Source organism: Aristolochia californica, unplaced genomic scaffold, assembly GCF_029961685.1.
Source record: "Aristolochia californica isolate CCGP_79_NKW_82.1479 unplaced genomic scaffold, dmAriCali1.0.hap1 SCAF_14, whole genome shotgun sequence".
NCBI classification, from domain to species: Eukaryota; Viridiplantae; Streptophyta; class Magnoliopsida; order Piperales; family Aristolochiaceae; genus Aristolochia; species Aristolochia californica.
Window position 1 is genome coordinate 23,912,631 of NW_027181815.1, and position 27,955 is coordinate 23,940,585.

At 38.0% G+C, this 27,955-nt stretch overlaps 1 protein-coding gene across 2 annotated transcripts; it reads right to left on the reverse strand.

The window, feature by feature from the left end:
* Window positions 1-147: 147 nt before the first annotated feature.
* LOC137950098 (uncharacterized) lies at window positions 148-27,955 on the reverse strand. 2 transcript variants are annotated; one of them, XM_068796476.1, is made up of 9 exons: window positions 24,846-27,955; window positions 15,255-15,399; window positions 14,975-15,122; window positions 11,262-11,394; window positions 10,350-10,440; window positions 9,873-10,143; window positions 9,458-9,500; window positions 9,266-9,369; window positions 148-971 (listed from the first exon to the last, which is right to left on the reverse strand). In XM_068796476.1, the coding sequence occupies exons 1-9, from the start codon at window positions 27,931-27,933 to the stop codon at window positions 531-533; spliced, it is 4,464 nt and encodes a 1,487-aa protein (XP_068652577.1). In that variant the 5' UTR covers window positions 27,934-27,955; the 3' UTR covers window positions 148-530. The 2 variants fall into 2 exon arrangements, with proteins under 2 accessions (XP_068652577.1, XP_068652576.1); XM_068796475.1 differs by having other exon boundaries at window positions 14,975-15,125.

A 27,955-nucleotide genomic window follows, 5' to 3' on the forward strand; every position in this document is an offset into this window, starting at 1 on the left:
TATAAACCACATCTAATAATATATGATTATAGAATTGTAAATTTGCTTTGATCTAAGAATTGTAAATAGTAAAGTTCTAATATAAAATAATTATACAACTTATGAGTGTTCGTCAAATTCATATGCAATTTATGAGTACTCATCAGATTTATATGCATCTTATAACAAATTTGAAGAATAATCCACTCTACTCCACCCCTTGATCTAATCTGCACTGAAATAGATTGTACATGGATTTTTATTTTACTTGAACCAATCTACGATATTAGGTACCCAATCCAACAACCTATCATGTCCAGGGCAATACAATTTTAGGAACACCGATCCACATCTTCATGTTTTAACGTCTATTCAGTGATGGAACCCATCATCAAGTTATATTATTCCGAGATCAGCACAAATAACTTGGTGACACAGAAATTGTTCTTACCCTAGCAACAATCAATCTACCAGTCCAAGCCAGGTGGCTCAACGGCAGTATACACAGCCACCTCCCAAGCTATCTGCTAGTAAAGATGCATAGCCTACTACTACAGCAGTCTCCATTTGGATTCACTTCGTCTTATGAGACCAACTGGTCTAATGAGATCATCAAGACTATCTATTTGTGGTTCAGAAGATTCACTTTCAGCCGGAGGTAAGTGTCTGTCAATTGGATCCTTAACTACTTCAGTTTCGTCCTCACTAATGTAGAGGCTAATATAATCAGCATATCGTCCATCACAAAAGAAAATCTCTCCACCCCCAGACTCTGCAGTTTGATTCTCAGATACAGGTGACCTAATACCCCCACCATCAATCAACTTGAGAGAACCAAAGTAACGACCTCTGCTATTTCTCTGATCTTCAGTGTGTTTCTGCTTCTGACACTTGCTTCTGTTCTTTGGATGATGTAGTTTGCAGAGGAGTCCTAGTGGGCAAACACCCTTTTCTTTATAGTGCAAACAGACATAAGTATGCTTCTTCCGACACTGGCAAAAAAGGAAAACTACGGATGTATTAATTTCATAAACAAAGTTGCCACAATCTACTTAGCGGGACTACAAATTAATAACAAGCCGAGATTCTCAACTATAAAATAAAATCTGGTCAACCAAGTTCTACTTCTCTTCATGACCTTGATAGTTGCAATAAAGAAAGTTGTAAAAAAATAAACATAGTAAGCCACAGAATAGCAAAAATCCAACACAAAATCAGTCCAAGCACAATGAATGAACTAAAAAATAAAAATACGGTCCTCATTCTTTTAGAGAGGAATCAACTGCCTAGTTCATCAAAAAGAATCATAGCATCCAACAACCCCAGCTGGCTTGGGGCAGTTATCTGCAACCATTTGGGGTACCAAAACTGCTAACTTCAGCTAGTCATGTTGGGTACCGAACCTTAACATGGTATTAGAGCAGGACCCCCACCATGTTAGGCCTAGTCTATGCCTCGCCTAGTTTACACCACATCTCAGGCCCATTTTTTATTTGTGTAGGTCTAAGCACGAGGGGGAGTATTAGTGGGAATGGTAATAATTCTGCACAGGTTAATGTCAAAAAAAGTCATGTGGTTATTAGTTTGGATTCTTGAGAAAAGGCATTCGCTAACCATACATGTATTTAATATTTAATATGTTTATAAGTTTACAACAATTATTTGCAAACTTCTTAAATTATCTCTTACACAATTTACTATTTTGCACTTATCCACAAGTGATCGGGATAAACAGATAGTAACTAAACACCCTTTAACTATTCCAAATTGAAACGTATAACATGAAAGGCAAACTGAATGGATAACAAAATAACCTTTACCTTTTCAAGATTTAACACATTTATACCTACATGAAAGACATCCATGCAGAAATCTGAAGATGTATACCATCAATAAATAGATTGGTGCTGCCCCATATCAACTTAAAGAGTCACCAAAAAGTGACTCTGGGATACAAAACAAGTCCAGTTCACACAAACTACTGTATAATCGTATGCCTCCTCTCTATGTTTTGCATTTAGGGGTTTATGCATCTTATGGGTGTTAAATGAATCAAAATACATAAACTCCTCGCATCTGGTTCAGTTAACTGATTATTCATTTCAAATCGGTAAAACAGAAAAGCTAACTGGCCCAGAGAAAAATTGGGTAATATTCCAAGAAAAACATTCTGCAGTCATTGCAAAACCAAATCATGAGCCGATAGACAAGAAGAAACCAGCTTCTAACCTTAGATTGCAGTCAGAAAGCTTAAGAAAGGGGAATGCAAAATGAAATCTCATCAACATTCAATGAAGCAACGCATGATCTGGTTCTGTGAGAGGAACAGAAAACAATCATGTTTTACACCAACCACAGCAAGATATATGTTCAGGAAGAAATATGAAAGAGTCTTACTAGACTCATGGAAAGAAGTTTCATGGGAAGAAGATTCAGACAAAGAGGAATTTTAGTATTATTAAATTTTTACTTTGTTAAAGTTGTTTAATTGTTGTAATACTTATCTTTTAAGGGTTGTACTTTGGCTGTAACTAGGATATGAGTAGTTTAATTTAACTTTGATCCATGTGTTCTCTCTATTACAAATAGAGACCCAGTGTAATTAATTTATAATAATTTATAAATCATTTCTACTCCAAAAATTCAAACGGCTTCAAAGCAAGTTCTGTTGACTCAGTCAACCCACAAAGACAATGTATTCCTTTTCTTATCTGTCATCTCTATTAGTTTTGTTTGTTTTCTTTTTCCTTTAGCCTTCTTCTTTCCAAATCTGAGCTTTTGTTTTAATAAAATTCAGCATCATTTAAAAAAACACTCTTTTTTCCTTGGAGTTTGTACCTTTATACCACGTGTTCCATGTTACAAATATATATATTCGGAAAGATAAATTAGTCTAGTTTCAAAATAAAAAATAAAAAATTATCAATTGGAGTATTCTACAAAGAGAAATCAGCATCTGAAACAGCAAAGGTCATGCTACGTAAAGGACTCATGCAACAACAAAAGGCTTTTTTTTTCATTATGTTTTGTACCATCAAGAATGAGAATTTATATAGAGAATTATATAAAAAAAAAACTCTGATTTTATTTTCTAACCCAACAAAGCGTTTCAAAATCCAATGATTTGAAGAGAGATATCAGTATTAGAATAATCAAAGGTCATGCTGGCAACCTGTTGCACACAGAAATACGAATTTTAAGCTGATTTTTTCCTTCTTTTTTTAGCTGCTTATTTTATTTTGCCGAAGTCACCCACTTATTTTCAAATTCTAGTGCAAGTCTTTACCCATATGAGTCTTTTTTGCTGGTCTTCTAAGTTGTTTTACCCTTTTTTGTATCAAGGCTTGTCACTTTCATTAATCTATTAATTTGATGAGCCCCTCCTTATTTGGAAGAGTGTTGCTATTATTTTTTACTTACATCTTTGAATTCATGTAAAAACTCTAATATTTCTTCAATTTTCATTATTCTTCATCACTGCAAAGCAATGCCTATAGACCCACTAGCTACAAAAAAATAAAAGGCGCGACATCCAACATCAGGCAATTCTTTTTATCCACCCAAGTAGTGATTTTTCCTTACCTAGCCCAAAATTGTGAGTAATCTCTTTTTGTGCCCTATAATTGGGGCTTTTTTTGCCTTTGAAATTGAGCGGGAGTTTCTTTTAGACATTGACATTTTGTGACTGGTGTGCGAAGCATTGTCGTTCAGTTAGGAGTGATTTTTCTTGTCCCATGTTTGTTTTGTCTAAGTTAGATCTTTATATCTTTTTAACCCTTTGACAAAGAGAAGTAGAAGAACAAGTATAGGAAAGAGATATTTTATTCCACATAATATGGTAAATTATATGTCACCAAAATATCTAAGGGGAGAAAAAGTCAATAATTTTTCAACAAAAGAAGATTGTAGACCAAGTTTAAAGGCCAAGAATCATTTTCTTTACTGGCTGAAGTTACCAACTCTAGCTTGAGGGAGAATGTTGAAGAACAAATATGGAAGAGTCTTAAATGACTCTCATGGGAAGAAGGTTCAGCCAAGGAGAAATTTTAGTATTAATAAACTTCTACTTTGTTTAAGTTGTTTAATAGTTGTAAGACTTATCTTTTAACAGTTGTGCTTTGGGTATAACAGGGATATGGGTAGTTTAATTCAACTCTAACTCTATGTATATTCTCTCTATTATAAACAGAGACCTAGTGATACGTGGGCGAACAGGGCATAAGTAGCACCGCCGTAGACAGAAGCAACACAGCCGACACAGCCAAAATGGAGTGAACTGGGGATGGCACCAAAATGGTGTTTCTAGAAAGGTATGGCAGCCGAAGTCACTAAAATACCCACCTGAAGGCAACAACACCTTTAGACGGCTCAGAAACATGAAACAGCAAAAGCGCAACAGCAGCAATAGCAGGGACACATATTGCGGCAGCCAACATAGGCGAATTTGTATAAATAGTGTTTCAAGAAAGGTATGGCAGCCCAAGTTACTAAAATGCCCACCCGGGGGCAACAACACCTTCAGATGGCTCAGAAACACGAAACAACCAAGGTGCAATAGCAGCAGCAACAGGGACATGGGGGCGCCTGCTGCCAGCAGCTGCTGCAGGTGAGCAGCAAGCAGGCGAGTGGCCAGCGTGAGGTAGATGCACAAGCTGGCAGCAGCTGGCAGGCTGATTAGCAGTTCGATTCGAGATTTGAAATTTGAGTTTGGGGGCTTATCCAAATGTATATGGATAAGATTTTTTGGAGGTTTTAGGCACGTGTCATAATCCCACATTTGAATCTGAATAACTTAGAGATTTGCCTTGCTTAGGTGGCAAATTCTCATAGGCTAGGGTTTGAATAAGGAATAAGATAAGGTTATCTCTATTTTACCTATAAATAGGCTTTATAAATCAGTTCTAAACATCTCATTTTTTGTGTGAAGGACTCCCAATTACCGTCAGAGTTGTGTTTCTCTTCCTTTTGGCTTCATTTATTCGTAAACGGGAGGCTAACTAACCTACTTTTCACCTGAAGTACGTTAGGCTGTACACTAAGGGACTAGGAGTAATTGAACACTCAATCAAGTGGTGTGGCAATTGGTATCAGAGCTAAGGACCAATTCAAACAAACTAGTATCAAAGCAAGTTTAGTTCAGAAGAACTGATAACAAAACTGAAAATGATTCAGCCATGGCATCCTCGGAAGCAACTTTGGAAGTTCAACCAAACAAAGGTAAGAAGAAAATTTTTGAAACTGAACCTCGTTTAACTTTTTTTTGAATCGAGGTTCGAGAAAGTGGAGTGCCAATGCTTGAGTTAGGAGGAAAATATTCAAGAAGTGGTGGACTTCCGAGAACATAACCTTGAATCGGTTCAAGGGCTTTAGTTCAAAAGAACTGATATCAAAACTGAAAACGATTCAGCCATGGCATCCTCGGAAGCAACTTTGGAAGTTCAACCAAACAAAGGTAAGAAGAAAATTTTTGAAACTGAACCTTGTTTAACTTTTTTTTGAATCGAGGTTCGAGAAGGTGGAGTGCCAATGCTTGAGTTACGAGGAAAATATTCAAGAAGTGGTGGACTTCAGAGAACATAACCATGAATCGGTTCAAGGGCTAGAGGATGAAGGGACCGGTTTTCTGACTGTTATATTTGTGTTCGTGCCGAACTATTGAGCAACAGAGGAGGCATTTGCAACAAGCAGCCGCCACTTGTGTCTCTTGACACATTTTCGAGCAAGTTTGGGAGGGGCCCAGTTGACTTACATTTTGTCAAATGATTGAAGGAGCACATCGATTTGGTAAGCATTCCTTCTTAGCCTATAAGAAGGTTAATGAGACGATATAATTATTGTGGGAGAATGATAAATGGGCAAACATGACATAGGTAGCACAGCTGTAGACAGACGCAGCACAGCTGACACAACCGACATAGTTGAATTCATATACCACAGCCAAAATGGAGTGAATAGGCGACAACGCCAAAATGGTGTTCTAGAGAAGTATGGCAGCGCCAAGTCATTAAAATGCCCACCCAGAGGAAGCAAAACCTTCAAATGACTCAGAAACATGAAACAGCCAAGGCGGAGCAGCAACAGCAAGAGTGCAGGGGTGGGGCACATGTGCACACAAAGCAGCCTAGACATGCGGCAAGACGCACGCAGGGCAACACGCACACCAGACGCGTGCGGCGAGGCGCACAACCAATGTGCACACTTGCAGGCAGGCGTGAGCTTGCATGGAGCAACCTAGCTAGCTGGCAGCTGCCTAGCTAACTAGCTGTTCAATTCGAAATTTGAAATTTTGGTTTAGAGCCTATCCAAGCAGGTATGGATAAGAATTTTGGAAGGTTTTAGGCATGTGTCATTAATGCCACATTTGAATTTAAATAATGTAGAGATTTGTGTTTCTTAGGTGGCAAATTCTCATAAGGTAGGAGTTGAATAAAGGATAAGATGGATTTATCTCTATTTTACGTATAAATAGGCTTTGTAAATCAGTTACCAACACCTCATTTTTCGTGCAAAGATTTCCCGTTGCACTCAAAGTTATGTTTCTCTTCCTTTTGGCTTTATTTCTTCATAAATAGGAGGTTGACTAGCCTACTTTTTGTCTAGAGTAAGCTAGGCCGCATACTCAGGGACTAGGAGTGATTGCTCACTCAATCTAGTAGTGTGACACCCAATGTACTTAATTTACAATAATTAATGAAATATTTTTTTCTTAAAATTCAACAATATATATTATCAGCAATGTTTTCAAAATTGATGGAGAAAAAACACCTACAAGAAGGCAACACAAACTCCTTTTTTCTCAGGTTTTCTTTTTTTTTAATATAAGTTACATACAGACAAGATACCCCAAACACCTCTACCACTCAAACTCAAGAACTCAAAATAAGTAACTGCCCTACATAGGCAAAAGACACTAGACCATCTTCTTGCTTTGTTTGCAACAATGAACAAAAGTTGGTCTTCACAAGAAGCAAACCAAGCGCCCCCCCCCCCAACCACCCTTAAACAAGAAGTTGCAAACAAACAAGAGAGATTTTTCCCCTTCAAGAGAGACAAAGAAGAGACATTTGCCCTGCTCAAAGTTAAGTCTCAGAAGTTCATAAAACCAACTGCAATTTCATCTACAATAACATCTAAAATAGTTATATCTTGAGCTGAAGGCAACTCTAAGCTCCAAGTTGCTACGAACAGAAATTTCATCAAATTCAAGACACGGCACAAACCTAGGCATTTCTTGGACTCATGTTTGTAATCAGGAAATACATCTGCTGACTGCCTTTCTAAAAGGCATATAATCCTTTTTCTTTTTTTTTTTTGAAAAGTAGGGATGTATTATTGATCAGCTTGAAGTTAATTATGCACCATTTCCTTGAAGGGTCTCTTAGAATTGCTGTTTTCTTTTCAATAAGATTTATAAAAGGGAGAATAGACATAAATCCATGGGTATCTCTTTCAACCTATTGCATCCAATAACGAAGATAAGAGGAATACCCTGCCTCAGGAAAGGAAAAAATCAACAATTCATAAGAAAAACTCCCTCAACTACTTCATATCATCATGGCTGCTTCTTTACTTCTTCCTTCCTACCATACCTCACTGTATAGAAACAACAATGAAAGGATCCCTTTGGAATGGCTCACTTAAAATGATTAAACATTACTCAGTATCAAGGAGAGTTAGCCCAAAAGAAAAGGTACTATGCAAAAAAAAAAAGCCTAAAGCTGACAAATTTCTTGCAACAGCAAAACAAGATGCTGGTGTGGCCAGTACAAGTACTTGACGCCTCAGGATGGTTTAATGAGCACCAGAGGGGTCGTTAATTGATTGAAAAGTCTGACATTGGATGTGTTCGGATGATTTAGGACTTAGAGACCCCTTAAATTCAGCTAGTCATTTTGGACAGAACCTACACACTTCTAAATGGTACAAGAGCCAGGTTAAAGCACAATAGTGTTTCAATCTTGTCAACCATCCATATTTGCCTAACGTAGTTTTGGTGTGACCAAGGGTCCTCTATATCACAGAAGAGTTCACCTGAGAGTGAGAAGGGTTGTAAGCGTGTGAGAAAGACTCACATCTATTGTGAGTTGGGTTGATCTTTAACGCACAAAGCCACGATAAGGACTGGTGAGTTCAGCAAATTTAATTGAGAACCTTCTTGCAACCACACATATAAGATCCAGACTCTTCCATTAAATCAGCAACAGCCGTAATGCCTAACGAAGTCTTGGTGTGACCAAGGGTCCTCTATATCACAGAAGAGTTCACCTGAGAGTGAGAAGGGTTGTAAGCGTGTGAGAAAGACTCACATCTATTGTGAGTTGGGTTGATCTTTAACGCACAAAGCCAGGACAAGGACTGGTGAGTTCAGCAAATTTAATTGAGAACCTTCTTGTAACCACACATACAAGATCCAGAATCCTCCATTAAATCAGCAACAACCGTAATGCACCAAAGCTGACCAAGGATAATAAAAATAGTAATCAAGGAGATGAAGCACATAGCTTCGACAATGCAACAAGTTAGACACAAAATCAAACAGCCAATAAAAGTATAATGGATGATATAAATTTTTATAGAAACCATCTCTCTTTCACTCCAAACCCTTATTATCTTTGACTGTTGGTTGGATTTACAAACTGTAGACTTAAACTATGGCAATTTATCATAGCTCAGTGTTATCAACTTCTGTTTTGGATAGTGAAAATCTTTCTTGGTTAGAGACCACTTAAAAGAACATATTTCCTGGTGTCTTTTTGAACTAAAGGGTTTCATTCCGCATGCTTTTTGCTTCGCTCCACAACCTACAAATCATAATCAACTTCAACAAAGTTGTGACAATCAAAAACCTCCTTTATCTACATCAACAATGTAGATAAACCTTCTAAACTCACCAATAACATAATATCTAAATGATATACGCACCCAGCTCTCAGTAACTTCAAAGATTGGTCAGATAATCCAAGAGAAGCCTAGTGTTTACCCATCCATAAAGCAAAAAGTTCAGTGTGCCTCACTGTGTTATCCTTCCTCTTTGCTTCTTGATCTTTGCTATTTATTTTTCAAGAATGAAGAAGCTCTGTCATTGTTCCATCTCCCCTTGAATAAACTATTTTTATTTTCTCTATTTGATAACTTATAATCCCTAAACATCATATCAGCATTTGTGGAGATCTCACATTAAACCCTTGAATATTCTTAGGTGACACAATTCATAATGGCATAGAGTTCTTTTCTTAGTAAGTTTCCATCTATTCAATTGATAAAGCAGCTAGCAGTAAGCACATACCTCATTGCCATCAGCACAGTAGCCCCTAAGAAAACCTTCACAAACAGAAGCACCGGGGTTGACATTTACATGCCTATATGGACAATTCACATTTGTACACGATCCTGTAAAGAAAGTATCAAACTAGTCTGAGTATAGGAACTTCAAGAATGATAGGCACAAAATATGAAGCAGTGAACAGCGCCCACTTACCTTTCAAAAAATAAGAGCAATCCTGCATTCTTTCTGGAATGACCTACAATATAAAACTCATCACACAGGTTACCAAGAAAAATAACTTGAAAATTCTCAACTGAGCAAAACAGATATCAGGCAATGAGCAGCCTTCACTACATGTACACAAGCACATCTCCTTCATCCAGATTCCAGGCCCATGATTTTAAAGGTCTAAGCAGGTAGCTGAGGGGGGGGAGCGGGGGAACACACAAGGGCTATCTTCATTTTACAATGAAATGATTCCAATTATAATGAAAATTTGGGCAAACTGGAGCATATTCCAGATGATGGCATTTATTGACCTTCCAGTATTATGTATACCCATGATCAGAATAGGCAGTAGGAAGGCTTGCCTAACATGACCAAATTGCTTCAAAAATAAGTATCCTACCTTATGAGTCAACTTGCAACTAAGATCCAAACACAAGCCCTTAAGAAATTTTGTGCACACAGCAATCTTATCGGGATCATGAATATATGGACACTTCCCATTTTCCTTGTTGCACTTCCCAAATCTAGTAAAAAACTGGCAGTACTGCTGCTTTTTTGCCAACTTCAATCTTGCTGTATGCAAGCTCCATCTGACCTTCTCACTTGCCAATATGTGTTTTAGCTTTCTTGCACCCCTAACAAGCTTGTTTCCCTTGCCAGTACGAATGTATCTGTTCCAAAACATTAATTCACATCAACTATTACACGCAGCATATCAAGCAAAGGGTGTACATGAAAACACTTTAGAACTGGCATCCATATAGTTTCAAGCCTTCAAAGTAAAATGAACGTAGTTATGGACCGATTTTATATCTTCCTTTCGTAAAGGTATAAACATATGAATTTGAAAATAAACATATGGATTTTCTTCACTTACTCGTCATTGCCAATCAACGGCCTCCATGACCCAAAACATTTTGTGGAGTCACTTCCAGCTCCAATATCAGAGGCAGTTGGCATACTCTCATCTGTACAAAGAAGCTTCTTGAGTAAATTTCATAATCAGCTTACTTCACTGACGAAACATCAAAGAGAAAAACAAAGACCAATCTCATCTATTACTCCATTAGTTGTTTTCAAGTTTTATCATGATTAAGCAAGTATATCCAAATTGACCATCCACAGAAACACAACAAAATGATCTTCCAAGACAGATGTTTTACACAATGAGGACATGAAGAAAGGAAAATTCTAGTTCTATTATCTGTTAATCCCACTTTATGTCATCAGATCTTTAGAGCCTTAGTATGATTTAGGCAAGTAAATCCAAATTGACCAGCAAAGAGTAACAAAATTAAAAATGAAGCTTCAGCTCTATTACAAGCAAATCCTAGCAGAGATCCTAACAAGTGTTTTATTAGATGCATCCATCCTATATTGATCTGAACCAACACAAAGGATCCTTTCCCCTGGAAAAATAATGAAGAACAGGCACATGTAAGAGCACATAATGTAGCAAATAACAGTTGTGTCCATAGCTGTTAATGCATTACAGTTGATGCCTAATATCAACTAGTTAAAATAGCCCAGTGCACATCCCTTCTCCTAATTGCTTTTTGCAAGAATATTACTTCACCAAAACACACCTCAGCTAAATTGATCAGACAAGGATAGCTGAATAAGGCTTAGTTCTCTCTACCCAGTTAGGTCACTTTGGCCATGCTGACTCATTCACAGTCCCCACTGTAATCATGAGGTCATGACTTTAGGTGGAAGTTTGATAAACTGCCAAAAGAAGATGTAATATGAATAGAAGCACAAGGAATATTGCTTATACTGATGCTCTCACCTGGCTGTAGATTAATCCCATGCACAGAGTTACCAGAAGAACAGTTTCCATGCACTGTATCTGAAGCTACAAAAGCCTCACTACTCTGCTCTCTCTTTTTCTGCTCCCCTGCAGCAAATGCTAGTGTAGCTTCCTGCGGAGCAGAATATAGGGTGAAATCAGTATAATAACATAAAACTCTCAAGCTATCAAGCAAAAATGAATCGATTGCCAAGCAGCAATTTTCTTACGTGAAACATCCCAAAAGGGTAACGTAGTAAGACCCATCACCATTTGGTAAGTTCTCTAAGAGTAATCATGTAAATCCTATTCCTCATAGATTTAGACAATTCTCTGAGGAAGGTCAACACTTCTAACCACATCATTCTAGACAATTCTCTCTGGAAGGTCATACACTTCTAACCACATCATTCTAAGAGCTTTATACAAACTATGTATGAGTCCTCTTTCAATCAGATTTCATTCTTTTTTTCTCATAAGTCATCCAACCAGTGCTGCAGATAGCCTTCTCAATGCTACACTATTCACCTTTGTCCAACTTGATCACACCATCTTAGTTGATTAAATTGTACTTTTCAGCTATTAACAGCATTTTAAGGGTTCCAAGATATTTGCATCTAATCTTTTCCCACCATTCCACTTTCTTTTTTTCTTTTTCTTTTTTTGAGAAGGTCAAAATCTTGGGCTTTTATTGCTTCAAGAGGTGAACAAATGCATAGAACAGGGATAGGAAATCTACAAGCTTATGGTTTAGAGACAGTTCCTGGACCAAAATCAGAAGTTTCAAAGCCCTCCTCAGCCTCTTCGAAATGCCCTCTAGGCAGAAAATAAATTGGAGAAAAGCTACTCTCAAGATTCCACATTGACCTAGAAGTGCTTTAGTCCATGGTAACCTACCTCAACTGCTCCATCACCACCCTCCCCACCACCTTCTTGGGTCTTCATCTCTTTAACTACCGCCCACATAGAGGAAGTTGTCCCCCTATGATCGAGAGGATTGAATGTCGTTTGGCTACATGGCAGGGTCGACTTCTCTCTAAAACTTGTTGGCTTGTTCTTCGAAACTCTTGCATTGCTGGCCTCCCAAACCACTCCATATTTTTCCTCCCATGTCTAGCCTCTATTTGCCAACACCTTGAGAGTATCAAAAGGAGCTTCCTATGGCGGGGGCTACTGATGGTTTCAAATACCAACTCATGTGTTGAAAATGTTAGGAATTAAATGTTCTAATTCCAAACTAAAGAGAACAATAATAATAAACGCGGGAGAAGGGAAAAGTAAGCTCGAAAACAAACAACAAGATTTATACAGGTTCGCCTCAAGGTGAAACTACGTCCTGTCTTCTGCCACTGCAGTAATCCACTATGAAGATGAAATTGCACACTTACAAGTGTTTCTCTCTAACCTCTCGAACTGCAACTCGAGATGCTTCTCAAATTAAGATGATTAAACTCTAATAGCGGCGTCTCTCAATTATAAAGAGAAAATTAGGGCAACCGTGATACAAGAGTAAAAATCTCAAACTGCCCTTAATGAAACAACAGTCAATATATCGTGGATCAAATGGGGGCTTCGCCCCCGCACCACCGGGAAGGGCGCTTCCCGCCCCCCCTTCCAATCACCACGACAACCTGACTGCTCAAGTCGATCCGCAACCAACTCGGCGTAGGGCGTTAATTAGGCTCCACAACTTCACAGGAAAGACATTTGCAAGCCGAAGAACCTGGGCAGTTTGGGGATTCAGCTCATCCAAGACATGTATACAGCCCTCCTCAAATGGTTATGGAAGCTCAACACCTCTCCGAAATCTGTTTAGAGAACATTGGTCGCCGCCAATCTAAGAAGCTCTTCCATCTGGTGGACATCCAGAGGACCGTGGCACAGGTTATCGCCTCTCTGGTGCTGCATACACCTCCTTCCCACCTTCAAGTCTGTTGTTAGCCTTTTTGTTGGTAATGGCCAACGCATAGAGTTCAGAAGCGACCATTGGATTGGCTCCATGCCACTTAGGGACTCCTACCCTGCATTGTTTAGCCTCAATCACCACTCCTCTATCTTAGTGGCTAACTCTTGGGACAATGATAATTGTTGGAACCTCCATCCTCACCGTGGCCTGAATGATTCAAAAGCCCAAGACATTTGTGCTCTCCTTGATGAACTTAACCAGATCAAAGTCAGATGAAAAATTGAGGATAGATTGGTCTGAAGGCCTGCTAATAGTGACATATTTTCTGTCTCCTTTCCCTATCATCACATCTCGGGATGGAAAGGCACTCATGAGTCAAACTTCATTGCAATTGCCAGGCGCCTTTCTACTCCCCCCAAAGTCAAGTTTTTTTATTTGGAGTGCCCTTCACAACAAAATCAAGAGGCAATTTGGGCCCCTCCATTCTATGCCCCCATGTAGAGTCGTTGATGAGAGTGTCACCCACATTGCTCAAATGTCTAACTCCTACCATGGCCCTACTATGCAGGAATGGGAATGCCTCCTAGTATTCTAAAGCTCAACTTTCATGGTAGCACTTTCGGAAATCCCGGTCCAGTTGGATTTGGTGGCATTTTCAAAACCTCCGAGGGCGTCACTTTGATCTCTTACTTCAGGCCTTTGGGAGTCCCTAATTCCACCTCGGTTGAGCTCATGGCTCTCCTCTCGAGCCTCAACATCTTTTGGGATAATCTCTCAGGCCCCCTCATTATTGAAGGTGACTCCATCATGACGATAAGCTGGTGTTCCTCTCTTCCACGAGCCCCCTTGGCGACATTGGGCCACCTTTAGTGACATCAAATACATCTCCTCCCTGTTTTCTTGTTTTTGGTCTCATGTGTCAAGATCAGCCAATTCTATGGCTAACTTTGTTGCTAAAAATGGAGCCTCCCTACAATCTCTTATTGTAACAGGAATGCTCCTCTAATTGCTTAGCTTTTTTTCTCAATAAAGCTCATCAATTTCAAAAAAGAAAGTAAAATATCTTGATAAAGGAAAAACTAACTAGATGGAAAAGATTAACTACATCGCAACTTGACATGTATGTGTTTTCCTTTGGAAAATTTTCTTAATATATTTAATAAAACTAGTATATTTATATAAATTCAGTTGATGAGGTATATGTTTTACTTTTTTTTTTTTGTTAGATATTCAAAAAAACTCTTATTGATGTTTTCCCTCAAACCCTAGAAAAACATTCTGTCTCAGCCAAAACATCCCGAATTACAGAACACCAAGATGGTATTTAAGAACATTTTTTTCAAGGAAAATCTAAGGACACTCCCCCACCCACCCCCTCCGTGGGCAATATAATAGAAAGACCTATTAATATGATTAAAGTAGTATTCACCCTGTGTAACTTAGGGTCTTAATTATGAATTTAGTCATACGAGCAGACACCATCTTCTGCACCTTCCATACAAACCTTGCAATGATTCCATTGCACCTGTGATGTGCTCATACATTCAGGCCTCACCTATTCATTTAAGCTGCATTTATGGAGCTAAGGCAGTACTCTTTAGCCTTTCAAAAGATTGGAACAAAAGAACTTTATCCAAATTATGCGGCTCCCAGAAGACCATCCTATTTTTTATGTAAAAAGAAGTGGAACAACACAATATTGAGATTAGATGACCTTCAGTTGTGCAAGAAGGAGCTCTCTAGCACCAAATAGTGGGACTAAAAGCACCCCTGAGAATATCACTGGATATGTGTGAGATGGTCTTACCTTATTCACCTTTTTTGAGTGCCTTTCAATTGACTTCGACCATTTCAAACTCCAGGTATTCACACATAGAACCTTTGATTTTCTAAGAGAAAACCCAGTTGTTGATCTTGTGTAGACTATATCCCTCTTCCGTAATTGCAAAAGCTTCCTACTGAATGCAAACAGTAAAACATAGCATAAGCCAATAAAAAAGAATCTCAAATCAGTATTTACTTTTAAAGCATAGAAGTCAACCTGATTAGTAATAAAGAATTCTTATCTGGATGTGAAGCTATGTTACCTCAAATATGTTGTTCTTTTCCATGGGAAAAGGTATGGAAGGACATTCTTCCGTTGCAATGATGTTCTATCTTGTTTCTGAGATTGAGCACCACTATGTGTCCATACAAAAGAAAACTTTGAAAGTTTGCATGTTTTCTGGAAAACTGTACAGGTTAAACACACTTGAGTTAACTCCTTTCTCGACTAAAAGAAAAAAATACTAGTATTAAACAGCGCTTGAATAACACAAGACAAGTCTTTCACTATAAATATTATAACAAAATGAAAAGAATAATAGCTAGAGAGACAACCCTAAAACACCCAACTAGATCAGATTCTCCAGTCTGTCATCAATGTCTGTGTAACATAAAATTCATTCTTACAGTCATGCATGTTACTAATACCTATCCAATTTGAACTCAATTTCCAACTACCTTATTTCAACAAGAACGAAATTCTTTTTTTTTTCTAAAGGACAGGCACAAAAGTCTACCATCTTCCCCAAGACCTGCTGGAAACAAAAATTTCACCCACACAAACCCTGCAACAAATCCACCACCCTGTTTGAATCCAGGCAAGCTAAAGATATTCTTGGGCACTGGGAGGGAAACATAGGGATTGCCAGAATCACTGAGGGTGGGCCAGGAAATCTCTTGAATCTGGCCCCGCTCCTCCCTTTTCTCCTTCACAGTCCCACTACGTGACAAAGCATTGCAAAAGCATCAGTTCTTGCAGAAAGCCAACCAGGGACCATGCATCTCCACTCTCTCCCAAGAATCCTCCTCTGAGAATTCATCACTCCTCTTTAGAAACCAAACAATTTGGAAACCCTAGCAAAAGAACAAAAGGCAACCCCTCCATATCAGGAGCATTGACGACTTCTTTGAAAGGTAAAAACGTAATTTTGGGTGATCAGCCTTGGGGGAAAGAGAGGCGAGAAAGCTGGACGATGCAGGACCTCTCAAGTCAAATATTTGAGTAGCTGCAGTTATTTTGGTAGATGGTAAAGTGAATGGTTGTGTGAAGGCAGGCCCTAGTTGGAAAAAGAAGATGAAAGCTCTGGCTTTAGGAAATTCATTGAGACCAACAATAGTTGCAACTAATGGTGCAGCTTCCAATGATATGAAGACTGAAGTAGTGCAAGCAATGGGAACAGGTATATGGCCACAAACAAATAGTTGAAGTACGAAATGGAACTTAAGGCCTGTTAGTGCACCAACGCATCCGGGTCAAGTGAGAGTGTAATCTAATTTGGTTCATCCACTTGAACTTGCGTCTTGGCTTGCAAAAGTGGATCTCGCTCTCCTCTCGGCACTCTTGCTCTCCCATCTCCCTTTTGCTCTCGTTCATTATTAATTTGGTTCATTAACAGGCATTTTTTGTTTAATTATTTTAATTTTTATAATTAATTAAAATAATGATTTTTAAATTTGTTGAAATATTATTAATTTATACTACATAAAAATCTATCTTATGTTATTAATAAAACATTTTATTTATTTATTTATTATATTCATTAATTTTATTACTATATTAAATTAGTGATTTAAGAGTGGTAATTAAAATATCGTTAAAGTCAACATTTGATCAAATATTTTTTTAATTATTCTTTTTTTATAATTAATTATACTAATGATTTTTTATTTTGAGGAAATATATTATTAATTTATAAGACATAAAATCTATCTTTTGTTATTAATAAAATATTTTATTTATTAATTTATTATATTCATTATATTTATTACTATATTAAATTAGTGATTTAAAAGTAATTAAAATATTGTTAAGTAAACAATTGATCAAGTATTTTGATTAATTATTTTATCTTTATCATTAATTAAACTAATGATTTTTAATTTTATGGAAATATATTATTAATTTATACTACATAAAAATCTATCTTATTAATAAAAAAATTTATTTATTTATTTATTTATTTATTATATTCAATATTTTTATTACTATATTAAATTAGTGATTTGAGAGTGGTAATTAAAATATTGTTAAATTAAGCAATTGATCAAGTATTTTTGTTTAATTATTCTATTTTATCATTAATTAAACTAATGATTTTTAATTTTGTGGAAAAATATTATTAGTTTATACTACGTAAAATATATCTAATGTTATTATTAAAATATTATATTTATTTATTTATTATATTCATCACTGTTATTTTTTTAATTTTTATTTATCAATTTTTATAATTAATTAGTGCACTAGTTAATTGTCACATGTAATTATTGTATTAATTTAGAGTAAATTGCAATCTATCTTAATTTATTAATGAAATATCTTATTTAATTAATTAGTATATTAATATATTTTAATACTACATTAAATTACTTATTGGGGTAGTAACCACATTTGTTTCGGTTAATTATCTGTTTAGGTATATGATCTATTTAGGTATATTATAAAAAGTAACTCATTCTCTTGTTTACACTACATTTTTCATTTTGGGCAGTAATACAAGAAACTGTTTTCCAGTGCACTTTACACTAACACCAACAAGTAATTCACTTTCACTTTTACTTACAGTGGTTCATTCATTTTCACTTTCACTTACACTAGGTAAAGTGCACTAACCCCCCCCCCCCAGGTAAAATTATCTAAGATTGTTAAAATACAAGTTCAGGGATATTTTGGTTATTTCCTATATTTTCTATATTACATTTTTCTCTTATAGTATGGCTATTAGATAGAGAATGTCTTATTTTATCTCTAGTTAAATTGTTATTCAATTTAGACATGTATTTTCAGAGAGATGTAATTTTGAGTATTGAGGGGCATTTTTGTCCTTTTGCACATTTTCTGATTATAAAGAAGCAAAAAGGACCTTTCTGGCTCGAATTCCAAGGCAGCAAAGTTGCCCCACTTCTAGAAATTTTTTCCTCTTCTATTTTCTCCCCAAATCACCTATTTATCACGGTATCAGAGCAGTATCGCAAGTCTTAGGCAAGTTTCTTTCGATTTTGTGGATCTTCTCTCTATTTTCAGCAATCTACTTGAAGGTTTTTCCCAGATTTCTGGACTAGTAGGGTAAATTTTTCATTTTTTTTCCCTTTTTTCTGCCTATCTTAGCCTATTGGCTAATGATTACTGCTTCTATTTCATTGGATGTTGGGATTTAGAAGTGTTTGATGATCCCAATTTGAGGAAATTTCTCAAATCTGTCTGGATCATCATCCATATAGCCTACATCATCCTGATTTCTTGCAATTAGGTCATTCTTTCATAGATTTATGGTCTCAATTGCTGGAATTGATCACTATTGGTTCTAAATTGAATGAATTCGGTGTTATATTGCCCTAATTGAATTTGGAATGGGGCCCACTTGACTAAGCAAACCTAAAAATTTGGGGAAAGTATTTCCCTTCCCTTTGGTTAATTGACACTCAAGTGTACTGAATTGTGGTGTTTGGTGATATTTAATGGTTGATTCCAACACACGGGTTGCTTTCCAGAGGACTACTGAGAGCTCAGATGTTAAATTCACTCAGTCTATTCAGATAACTACAATCCGATTGAATAGATCGAATTATGTAAACTGGTCTAGATCAGTTTTGATGTATTTGAGGGCCAAAAGAATGGCAAAATATATAAATGATAAACTCCCAGTACCTGTTATTGAAGATTGGGTGGCAAAAGATAATTTAGTAATGACCTGGTTGGTCAACAATATGGAATCTAGATTTAGTGATCAGATTTTAAGTTGCAGTACTACTAAGGCAATGTGGACTACATTGGCTTCCATTTTGTCGCAAGAAAGTAATTTATCAAGGATGTATGAGTTATATGTGAAGCTCTTTAATATGAAGAGTGGAGGTAGATCAGTGACAAAGTATTTCACTGAGATGAGGGAAGTACTACAAGAAATTAATAAAAGAAAATCATATTCAAGTAGCCCGATTTATTGATGGTTTGGGGCATGAGTATGATGCTATTAGAGCCTAGTTGGTGGTCAATGAGAATGTGACCACTCTTGAGCGAGCCTTTAACAGAGTTCTTCGAATTGAAGGTGCAGTTGTAAATAAGAATGAGTCAGGTGGAGCCCTCTCATAAGCAATTACTCTTAACCTTCAATCTTCTACTAGTAAGCCTGATGGTCAATTTTATGGTAGTAATAATAGAGGTAGAGGTCACTCTTACACAACCGTGGCCGTGGCCAAAATAATCGGGGGGGATCGAAAATGTGTTTATTGTGGTAGGACTAATCATATTTCAGAGAAATGCTGGGACAAATTTAGTAAACCTACCTGGGCCAACTCTATAGTCACAGATAAGGATGCCTCCTTACACACTGGATCCTATGAGGAAATTCAGTAGTTATTACAGCGACTGGGTCAACTGACTGTTTCATCTACTGCTTCTCATGCACTGAACGTGTCTCATTCTCCCTCTTGGATTATTGATTCAAAAGCCTCTACACACATGTCAGGTATACCCTCTCTATTTTAATCCATTAGTCCATCTCATTCATATCATCAAGTTACTTTAGCTAATGGATCCACCTCTCCCATTCAGGGGGAGGGTATAGTTCACACTACTCCATAAATATCCTTAGATTTTGTTTTATTTGTACCAAAGTTTCCAGTTAATCACTTGTCTGTGAGTCATATAACTAAATCATTAAACAATCCAGTAACCTTTTATCCTACATCTCGTGTTTTCCAAGACTTGCAAACGAAAAGAACGATTAGTTCAGGACATGAGAAGGGAGGGCTCTACATGTTGGATGATGTATCCGTTTCTCAAGTTGTAGCTCTCGTTAATGTAGATTCATCGTACTTGTGGCATCTACGCTTGGGACATCCCTCACCAGCTAAATTGCATCAGTCTTTTCCTTCTCTGCCAGCCGATATTTCATTTGATTGTGAATCATGTTAGCTGGGAAAGCATCATCGCTCTAGTTTCCCAGTTAGTTCTAGTTAAAGCACCAAGTTGTTTGAATTAGTCCACTCTGATGTATGGGGTCCATATCAAGTTCCTAGCCCATTTGGTTTTAAGTATTTTGTGTCGTTCATTAATGATTTCGATAGAGTCACTTGGGTGTATCTCCTAGGAAAGAAGTCGAAAGTATTTGATGTATTCCTCAATTTTTTCAATGAAATAAAAAATCAATTTGGTGCATGTGTTCATGTACTTCGTATTGACAATGGTTTGGAATATCTTAACCATAAATTTTCAATATTTTGTGCTTCTAATGGTATTACCCATCAAACATCCTACCCTTATACACCACAACAAAATGGGGTGGTTGAATGTAAAAATATACATCTCCTTGAGGTTACAAGGACACTATTACTGCATATGGATGTTCCTAAATCTTTTTGGGGAGATGCGATTTTAGCTTCGTGCTACTTGGTTAATCGTATACCCTCATTTGTTTTAAGTGGTCAAGTTCCTCTTCAGGTTTGAAAACCCAATTGTAAATTGTTTGGTGTGGTTCCTCGTATTTTTGGATGTACATGTTTTGTTCATATGTTTGGAACTTTGATCGATAAGTTGTCACCTCGGTCTGTCAAATGTATTTTTTTAGAATATTCTCGTCGACAAAAAGGGTACAAATGTTATGATCTTATTCGACGAAAAACATGTGCCAGCCGATGTGATCTTCTTTGAAGATACTCCATATTTTTCATCATCTACTGAGCTTCCTGTATCACCTGAAACTCCTTCAGATAGTCTTGTTCTTATTGTAGTTTTGGATGTACTAGCGTCATCAAGTTCTTCATTGTTTTTTCGTGTTTACAGCCGTCACTCTCGTACTCCTACAATGCCTCCAGCAGTTACCTCTACAGAGCTCTCTTCTCGTGTTCCACCAGCTTCCTCATTGCCTGCAAATCATGTTGTCTCTAATTTGGACCTGCCTATTAGTCTACGAAAAGGTAAACGATCTTGTACTTCTCATCTGATATCCAAATACGTGTCTCTTGATTTTTTGTCCCCATCCTTCAAGTCCTTTGTTGTGTCATTGTCTACTTCCCAATGCAGGAAGCCTTGTGCTCTCCAAAATGGAAACAAGCAATGGATGATGAGATGAGTGTTTTGGAGTCTCAGGGAACATGGCGTCTATGTGACTCACCTGCAAGAGCAGCTATTGTGGGGTGTCGTTGGGTTTATACTATCAAATATAATGTCGATGACTCTATTGAACGGTACAAAGCTCGGCTGGTAGCGAAAAGGTATACGCATACTTTTAGAGTTGATGTCTTTGAAGCATTCTCTCATGTGGCCCGACTTGCTTCGGTAAGTATCTTAATATATGTGGTTGTTAATAAGGGTTGGCCTCTCTTTCAACTCAATGTGAAGAATGCCTTTTTACATGGTGATCTACATGAGGAAGTGTATATGGAGCAACCTCCTGGGCATGTTGTTCAGGATGAGACAAAAAAGGTGTGTAAGCTATTTATGGACTTAAACAGAGTCCACGGACCTGGTTTGAAAAATTTAGTGATGTGGCACTACAATTTGGGTTCTATAGGTGCCATTGTGATCATTCTATGCTCCTACTTAAAAGGAAGATTGGTATGGTGGTTTTGGTTGTCTATGTAGATGACATTGTGTTATCTGGTGATGATCTTGATGGTATTACAGAAGTTAAATAATATCTGGTCACACATTTTCAGACAAAAGATTTGGGCTCTCTCAAGTAGTTCCTTAGCATTGAAGTCGCTCGTAGCAAACGAGGAATTGTTCTTTCTCAGAGAAAATATATGTTGGATATGTTACAGAAGTATGGTTTCTTAGGTGCTAAACCCATAGACACCCCCATGGAAGTTAATCATAATCTACATGACACCCAAGGTCCTACACTCAAGGATAAAACTCAATACTGACGGTCAGTAGGTAAACTGATCTAGTTCATAGAAAATCCTCAAAAAGTCCATTTAGAAGTTGCTCAGAGTTGAAGTACTTGGGTGCACCTAGAAAAGGTTTTTTGTATTATTAGAAAGGGAAAATTGATGTACTTGGGTATTTTGATGCCAATTATGCTGGGTGTAAGATGGATAGACGTTCTACATCAGGCTACTGTTGTTTTTGTCAGCAATGATTCCCAACGGTGAAGTAAGACCACTGACTAGTTACAGCCAGAGTTTACGCTCTGGTTTCTCGGGAGCGAAAGCGATGTTTGTCGGACGGAGGCTGATGGCACAACGAGAGCTCCCAGCTCTTACGGCGGTGGATGGAACCACCACCACCTCACGGGACTGACGGGACAATCCAAACGGAGAGTGCCGCGCTCTCTGGACTCTCGACAAAGACGACAGCACTGGAGAAGATGAACAGTCTCTCTGAAATGCTCTCGTGCCTTCCTCTCTCTTCATTAGCCATTTAAGCTAAGGTTTTAGAGATTATTACAAACTGGCCCATGGGCCCAATACAATGGCCCCAACCATTAAGCCTACTCTAAATACCCTATTTACATAACCCAAATTGTACAACAATTATAATCAGAAATTCTATTTAAAATACAATGCAAGATATCGTAACAGTTTTGTTGGAGGCAACCTAGTAAGCTGGAAAAGTAAGAAACGGACAGTTGTGGCTAGGTCCAGTGCAAAGGCTGAGTATGGAACAATGGGTCATACAGTTAATGAGCTTATGTGGATTAAGCTTGTGCTTCTTGAGTTTGGTTTTTCGTTACCTAACCCTATGGTTATGAATTGTGATAACCAGGCAGTTGTTTTTATTGTTAGCAACCTTGTATTCCATGAGAGAACAAAACATATACAGGTTGACTGCAACTTCATTAGAGATACAGTTATATAGGGGAAGGTGGTAACTCCTTGTGTAAAGTCTTCAGACCAGTTGGGAGATATATTTACCAAGCCTTTGGGGAGACATGAACATGTATCCTTTAGTGACAAGCTGTGATTGTTTGATATCTACTCTCCAGCTTGAGGGGGAGTGTTAAAATACAAGTTCAAGGGTATTTTGGTCATTTCCTATATTTTTTATATTACATTTTTCTCTTATAGTATGGCTATTAGATAGAGAATGTCTTATTTTCATTCAATTTAGATATGTATTTTAGGAGATATATAATTTTGAGTATTGAGCAGCATTTTTGTCCTTTTGTAAAGTTTCACTTAAACCCTGATTATAAAGAAGCAGGAAAGGCCTTTTTGGCTCAGATTCCAAGGCAGCAAAGCTGCCCCTCTTCCAGAAATCTTTTTCCTCTTCTATTTTCTACCCAAATCACCTATTTTTCAAAGATAAAAGACTCAAGCTATCTAAGATAAAAGCCAGACTCTCGTCGAGCTTAAGAGAAGTGTGTACACCTAGAGTTAACAGTACGATGCTAAAAATGACAATAAAGATGGAAAATAGAGTATCATTTCATCAAATTTGGAGAATAAGATGGCTGACACAGTGCACTGTACTTATAATGATGGAGTAAACAATGGTTTGGTAAATGAACAGGTTGAATTCTTGCAATGCTTTTTCTTATATGTCATCTAGAAGTTTTTTTTTTTTTTTTTTTTTTTTCTCTAAAGTGTTCTTGGGGTCCTCAGCAAAAGCAGAAACTGGCTGACTATCACATGATTCTTAGAGAAATTTCAGCCTGAGTACACAACTTCCATATTCCATAATTGAAATGCCAAAAGTCTGGAAGCCATTACTCTCCTTCACATGAAACAAAGCAACCGACCGTCTAATTTAAGATTGCACTCTACCTTACATTCTTTAAAAAAATAAAACAACATCTAGCGTAATATAGAGTAAATAATAAAATATCCTTTTCAAAAAATAATAATAAAAGAAGAACCCTTCTGCATGCTAGCTCTTTTCATGAATATTTCAGTCAAGCTTAAAACCGTACCATTTTTCAAAAAATAAAATCTTTTCATATCACATTTGACACGCCTGCATAGTTCACAGAGAACATCTCAAAAATCAATTGACCTTGTATAAGGTCATTGCATCAGTTGTATGTACCCAAAGCCTTAGGCTGCCATGCAGCAGCAAAAATCGCAAATATCATATCAAGATAGTGGTCCCATAGCCAAGGAGCCATGTGTTCTTTTCTCCTAGAAGTTCTTCAAGAAAGAAAAGATAAAGTTGTCATTCTAATCACATAGTTCTCATCATTTTTGCGTCTTTTTGGGGTTTCTGCTCCCTTTTTAATATAACTATCCTTGTCACTAGAAAACAAAAACAAAACATTAGACTATCTTGTCTATTCATATAAAATTTGTTAGAGTATGTTAGATGAGCTTCCACCAATTCAACTAACTTCTTCCTCAGAGAATTTGCTGTGCATCCTAGATCAGGGGAACTCTGTTCTTGCATCTTACTTTCATCCATTTCTGTATCTTCTTCTCAACTGCTAAGCAATGTATAGATACTAGAACATGATAATAAAATGTGCAATTCAGACATAAATAATCATAGGAAATGCAATAATGGAAGGTGTAAGAAATTGTAAAATTCAATTAAAAAGAAAACTTTGCAAAACAAGAATAGTGTCCTGAATAAAAAAATGTAGTATGTGCTAGTTCTCAACCATACTCATTTCCAAAAATTAAGCTAAGTTAGAAGGCATATGATGCACAAACCAGTAACATATTTACTGTAGAAAAAGAAGAATTGGTGAACAGACCTTTCTGAAGCCTTCTTCTACTAAAGCTTCTACTGTACTTCAACAAAGGAGCCTTTGGAACAACTTTTTGAGTCTCTAAGCTTACATTCTCATTTGTTAAAGCAACGGCCTGTTTGCTCTGATATTCTGATGGTGCAATACTACGAACAATCTGGTTCTTCTTGCTCTTGTAGTATCCTTCACCCAAAGCAACAGATGATAACTTTACCTTTTCTTTTATGGGCACTGGCAATTCAGATCTAGTAGTAGCCACCAATTGATTTGAATTACATTTCACATAAGTTAGCTTCGATATGTCATTATTCACTTCAGCTAGGGCAGCTGGTGAATTTTCAGATGGTTTAGTAGGGCAAACCTCTGAATAAGGAGTTCCGTCACTTCTACCAGAAACATTTACACACTTGAAAGTATTGAGAGATGATGTCTCGGGTCTCTCGATAGAGGGACTGGCACCTATTTCACAAGCCACTGCATGTTTTTTCCCTTCTCCACTTGTGGGACCCAAAGTAGGAGATGCCTTGCGTATTGTGGTGACTGGAGAGGTCTTCCTTACTAAAGAATGGCCTTTGCGAATATAAGAGGTAGTCTGAGGTTTCAATTTTTTTCTGGGAGAATCTTTTCTAAAGGAAGTGGGAGCTAAAGACAATTCACGTACAGGTGAAGGAGATGTGGAATAATCACTATTACCAGTTCTATGCCAAGTTCGAGCTCTGGTTGTTATGTGATTCAAAGAAGTAGAAGCTTTTCGTTTGATGGATCCAAGAGGAAAACTAGTCTGAGCAGAGAAACTACTAACAAGATTTGAGCTCACCTTTCTTCTAAGTAAAACCGGATCAACTTCCAATTCTTTTGACAAAGGAGAAATCTTCTCAGTAAGCTGATGGCCTATCTCCATCTGTGACTTCAATACATCCCTTTCTTCTGTACCTGAACCAAAAGCTTCTTTACCCAGAGGCTCTCTTGCAGGTTCATTGCTACCTACACAAATTTGACCTTGGTCAGTGTTCGGTGGAGAATCAGAAATTTCATTACCCATGTTCCTGCATGTTGCAACAACAGCCTCTCCATTCAAGTTTGTTCCAAAGACCTCCGTGACCCATCCAGTATCCACTTGATCACCCACATCACTGTCAGTTGCTCCATCATGTTGTACTTCTTTCAAATCTAAATTCACTGAACCTGAATTCTCATCTTCATCCAAGACAATGTTTTTTGCTTCTAAATCCAAATCACTTGACTTTTTCCCTTCTATCAAGAGTAATTCAGCAATATTGTGATCACACTTTTTCACTTCCATCAAATCAATGTCACTTTGATCCCCTCTCTCACATTCATTTTCCACATCTTTCCCTCTTAACGAGCCTTTTTGTTGACAATCAGTCAAACCCCCAGATTGACTACACATATCAACAAAGCCCTTACCAGAATTATCAGAAGAACCACAACGGACTTCTTGCATACAAAGCAGTTTATCTAATACTTCTGCCATCTTTGCATCTGTGGCGACTTCCTCATAATCTGTATTATCGCTTTCAGTTACCTTTTGTTCCCCCAGAACTGAAACACCGGAGATTTTATTTTCAGACCCCTCACATAAGCTGTCATTTAAAAGCGAGCACATTTTACCAGAACGAGCAGTCATATCAAGTCCTCCTTTATTCTCTATATGCTGGTCAACCTGTTCATTTACCAAACCTTTGTTTTCTTCGACATTATCAGTACCAGTACCAGACACCGTGTCTTCCGTCGTATAATGCAAATTTGATGAAAATGATACTCTATTCATAGACTCCACACCTAAATTCTGTTTCAAATTCATAGTCGTTGAATCCAGTGCAACAACTTCATCATTTCCATCTTTACAGTCATTTTTAGCATCTGTACTGTTAACTCTTGGTGCAAGCACTTCTCTTAAGTTTGAAGAGAGTGAGACTCTTGTACTGCACATAGTAGGTGTATTAAATTCCACTGAGTCTTTAATCTTGGAAAGATTACCTAAATTCGAGTCCGGACTCAAATCTATTTGTTTGCGGCCATCAAATGTGTCCCGTACAACTTCATTCTTCAGTATCTTGGCACCAGCATTATTGGCTCCAATCACCTTTCCCGCTGCTTGCGCTTCTTCACTCTTCATATCACTGGAAGCTGCACCTTTAGTTGCAAGTGCAGCTGGTCTCAACGAATTTACCCAATGCAAAGTATCGGCCTTCTTCTTCCGCCATTGCGTCTTCTTCCGCCATTTCGTCCTTTTCGAAGGGCCCGCCTTCACAGGACCGTCTACTTTACCATCAACCGAAACAACTGCAGCTACCCGAGAATTCGCCTTGAAAGGTCCTGCAGCGAAGGCCTTCACGCCTCTCCCTTCCGCCCGAGGCCGATCACCTAACATCGCGTTCTTTCCTTTCAAAGAAGCATTCAATGGTCCCGAGACAGAGGGATTGCCTTTCGTCTTCTTGCTAGGCCTTGCAAATTGTTTGGTTCCTAAAGGGAAGTGATGAACCATCGGAGCAGGATTCTTGGGGGAGGGTCGAGAAAGACGTTTGCTGACAGGCTGTCTGTAAGAACCAACGCTCTGGCGATGCTCGGTCTCGTCGAGGAGCAGCGAAGGAGAAAAGGGTGGAGCAGAGCCAGAGTCGAGAGAATTGAGGACCCATTCTTGGTGATTCCATCGATCACTATGGCGCCCCTCCCACTGACCCGACACACTCTCCATCGAACGGCCCGATTCAAATACGTAGGGGTCCGCTCTATGGGGATTGTTGCGGAAAGCAAGGATATCCGGCGGCGGGAGGCGGACGCCGGGTGGCTCCCAGTCAAAGAATGGCCTCGATGAGTCATCCCAGGCAAGAAACGGCCCACGATGAACGGGGTCGCCAAACCTTCCGATGGATGGGCAAAGGGCGGTGGACCGAGCGGCAAAGGAGGGTATGAAGGCGGGCGACGAAGGCATGTAATGTTGGTGAGCACGGAAGAGATCGCGATTCCGATCACCATCGATGCTGTGATCCAGCGAATGGTACCTGGGAGAGTGGGATGGGATTTGTAGAGGCAGGAACGGCAGCGGCGGGGGCGGTGGCGGTGGATCCATTGCCGGATTTGCGCGGAGGAAA

What these genes read in the sequence shown, in the direction of transcription:
- LOC137950098 (XM_068796475.1), bottom strand. Translation starts at nt 27,933, where the DNA reads ATGGATCCACCGCCACCGCCCCCGCCGCTGCCGTTCCTGCCTCTACAA. An exon ending in TTGCTCTTATTTTTTGAAAG is followed by an intron (nt 9,370 to 9,457) that starts GTAAGTGGGCGC and finishes CTTTCTTTACAG; the next exon opens with GATCGTGTACAAATGTGAAT. An exon ending in ACTGTGCTGATGGCAATGAG is followed by an intron (nt 972 to 9,265) that starts GTATGTGCTTAC and finishes CTTTTTTGCCAG; the next exon opens with TGTCGGAAGAAGCATACTTA.